The following is a 3,105-nucleotide window of genomic DNA, read 5'->3' on the forward strand; positions in this document are numbered from 1 at the left end:
ATGGTGCTGGGTGTTATCAGTACGCTGATGACACCCAAATCTATTTCTCCGTATCTCGTTCGTCGGCCTCGAATTCCGATGGCATCTCTTCTCTCAATGAATGTCTTCAGGCAGTAATGGGCTGGATGAGGAAAAACAGATTGAAACTGAATCCAGACAAGACGGAGGTGCTCATGGTAGCGGCCCCGAAACCAAGAATTGGGTTGCAACCTCCAGTCCTGGATGGGGTCACACTCTCCTCCAGTGACTGTGTTCGCAGTCTGGGGGTGCTCCTTGACTCGTCGCTCCTGATGACAAATCAGGTAAATGCGACGGTCAGGAGTGCCTGTTATCAGCTTCGGCTGATACGCCAGCTGCGCCCTTTTCTGGAAGTAAGGGATCTCGAGACGGTTGTGCACGTGCTCGTAACCTCACGCCTTGACTTCTGTAATGCACTCTACATGGGGCTACCCCTGTGCTTGACTCGGAAATTACAGCTGGTTCAAAATATGGCAGCCAGGCTTGTCTCAGGAACATCTAGGAGGGACCACATTACTCCGGTTTTGAGGTCCCTCCACTGGCTGCCTATCAGCTTCCGGGCCCAGTACAAGGTGTTGGTTATCACCTTTAAAGCCCTAAATGGCTTGGGTCCAAGCTATCTCAGGGACCGCCTCCTCCCGTACAATCCTCCCCGCGCTCTCCGGTCCTCTGGGAAGAACTTACTACAACCTTTAAAATCTAGGCTTGCGGCGGAAGTGCCCTGAAAGATCCATGCTTCCTTTGTTCTCTGTGTATCTCTGGGGAGAGCAGGCTCAGGACTGCAGGTCCAGCTGGCAAGAGGCCCCTCGACAAGGACTGCAAGTCCCATCACTCTTTTCCCCCTCTCAGTCGCAGCAGCAACCAGATGAAGACCGCCGTCTCTTCCGGATAGGAGCTGCTCCTCACCAGCGCCAGGGAGGAAAAAAAGAAAAAATACTGATTTAAGGCAGGATTTGCAAAGATCTGTTGCTGAAGCAGACGTGAGCCCTTCCTCCCGGAGCCATGGGCCGGCCTAGGAGAATCTCCGACAACGTAGCATCCCCGCGACCCGCTGCCACGGCCCCCAAAGCAGCCCCGGCTGCCCCTCCATCTTCTGCCTCATCCAAGTCTAGTTCCACCAACAGAAGGACCTCAACCGCTTCTGCTGCAAAGGGTGATGGTGGCCGGCAGGGAGGAACGCAAGCCACAAGTCCCAGAGGAACAGGGCAAGGTTACCAAACAAGGTCCACAGCTACATACAGTAGTGGGCAAGGAGATGGAAGGAGCAGCCGTGGAGCAAGGGCCAAGACCTCCACGGCGGCCGGAGGAACTAGATCTCCCCCTGAAGCTGCTGGACGTCCTTCTGGTAGCCCCCAGCAGGTGACTCCCAAAACCCAAAGCAAACCTGCTCAAACCCGAGGCAAGGCACGTCACCTTCCATCTCCGCTACCCAAGGAGAAGGTGGCTGAAATAGAGAGGGAAACGCGGGGTCAGCGGACGAACCCAGAATGGTACAAGTGGAGGGAAAACCGCATCACGGCCTCCGTGGCTCCCAAAATTGCCAACAGCAGGTTCGCCAATGGCCAGACCTCCGAGGTGCCTCAGTCATACCTGAAAGCCGTGACCCAGTCCGGCTCCGTGGCGCAGACCCCTGCCATGTCTTGGGGCGTCCGGAACGAGAAGAAAGCCATGGAGGCCTACAAAGCCCTCAAGTCCCGGGAGGCTGACAAAGCCGTGGAAGTGGATGACTGCGGCCTCTTCATCGACAAAAAGAAGTCCTGGCTGGCCGCCAGCCCCGACGGGATTGTCAAGGAAGCCCAAAGCGGCAAGGAGCTGGGGGTGGTGGAGGTCAAGTGCCCCTACAAGCACCGAGACAAGACGGTGGCCGAAGCTTGCAAGGACAAAACCTTCTGCCTGGAGAAGAAGGGGGATGGCTACTCGCTGAAGAAGACGCACCCCTATTACACCCAAGTGCAGTGCCAGATGGGGGTCACTGGCCTTGGCAAGGCAGACTTTGTGGTGTACACCAACAAAGAGACTGCGGTTGCCCCGGTCCCATTTGATCCACTTTTCTGGGAGAAAATGGTTCCCAAACTAGAGAAGTTCTACACCGAGGCTGTTGTCCCTCATCTGCAAGGAGAGAAAAGTGCCGCAGTCTGGGCTAAAGAAGAGTAAAGCTGCTGAGAGACCCCAGAGCTGGGAAATAATGATTTGTTTGGACTCCAACTTCCAGAACCCCCACCTCAGCCAGCATTCTGGGCATTGTAGTCCAAAGCTTTCCTATGTTTCCTAAGCTCTGAGGGATCTGTAGTTCCTGCCTGCCTTCCTGGAAGAAAAGCCTTCAGCCTTGAAGCTATACTCACTTTGTGTTGGTTTCTTTACCTAGCAGTAGAAGAAAGTTGGTTGCCCTTCTGTGCCTTAAGATACCTTTTCAGATAGTTCTGTGCCTTAAAGTATCCCTTTCAAATATTTTGTATTGCCACCCCGTTGTTCGACCATCAGCTCTGCAAGGGAATAATGTCACAAGAGCATCAGTGACCGGGCTGTTCTTTTCTCCATGCTGAATATATCCATTGCACTTCTGGACTAGGAGAAGGTTTCCCCACTTGCTCTTCCTCTTATCTGGCTGCAAAAGATGATACACTTGTCTTGTCCAAATTGCCTGCCTTCAGCCTAAGGGCCAGGCAGAAGAAATGCAACACAACTGCTGGTGTGTGGGGTGGCAAGAAGAAGAAGAAATGTGTAAAAATGGTTCTCACTGGGGTGGCAATTGCACCAAAGCCTTAATAATTCCAGCTTAGTTCCCGTACGGCTGGGACCTGGTTGTTCCTTGAAATTATTTCCTTCTGCCTTCCAAGTGCCAAATGTAGTGTAAAGCTTGCTTGCAGAGGTTTAAACTTTGCGGGCCAGGATATTCTAATTTCTTGTCTACATGGCATTGCCAAGGGCATGACAGGTGTAACAAGGACATTTATAGTGCCTTTGCTATTCCCACATAATGGTGAAGTCCACTGAATTGTATGGGGAAAGGTTTGCTTAGAGGGCTTGAGCATTGAGCCTGCAGTTTGCTCATGTTATTTGGGAATATGTTTCATTGATTTGCGTGGA

At 52.7% G+C, this 3,105-nt stretch overlaps 1 protein-coding gene across 1 annotated transcript; it reads left to right on the forward strand.

Moving 5' to 3' along the window:
- The first annotated feature begins 859 nt into the window (after window positions 1–859).
- LOC149305376 (uncharacterized) lies at window positions 860–2,192 on the forward strand. The gene has a single exon (XM_089477952.1). The coding sequence runs from the start codon at window positions 1,021–1,023 to the stop codon at window positions 2,170–2,172; it is 1,152 nt and encodes a 383-aa protein (XP_089334078.1). The 5' UTR covers window positions 860–1,020; the 3' UTR covers window positions 2,173–2,192.
- The last annotated feature ends 913 nt before the right edge of the window (window positions 2,193–3,105 follow it).

Source organism: Sceloporus occidentalis, unplaced genomic scaffold (assembly GCF_023333645.1).
Source record: "Sceloporus occidentalis isolate IW3139 unplaced genomic scaffold, rSceOcc1.0.p SCAF_12, whole genome shotgun sequence".
In the NCBI taxonomy this organism is placed as follows: Eukaryota; Metazoa; Chordata; class Lepidosauria; order Squamata; family Phrynosomatidae; genus Sceloporus; species Sceloporus occidentalis.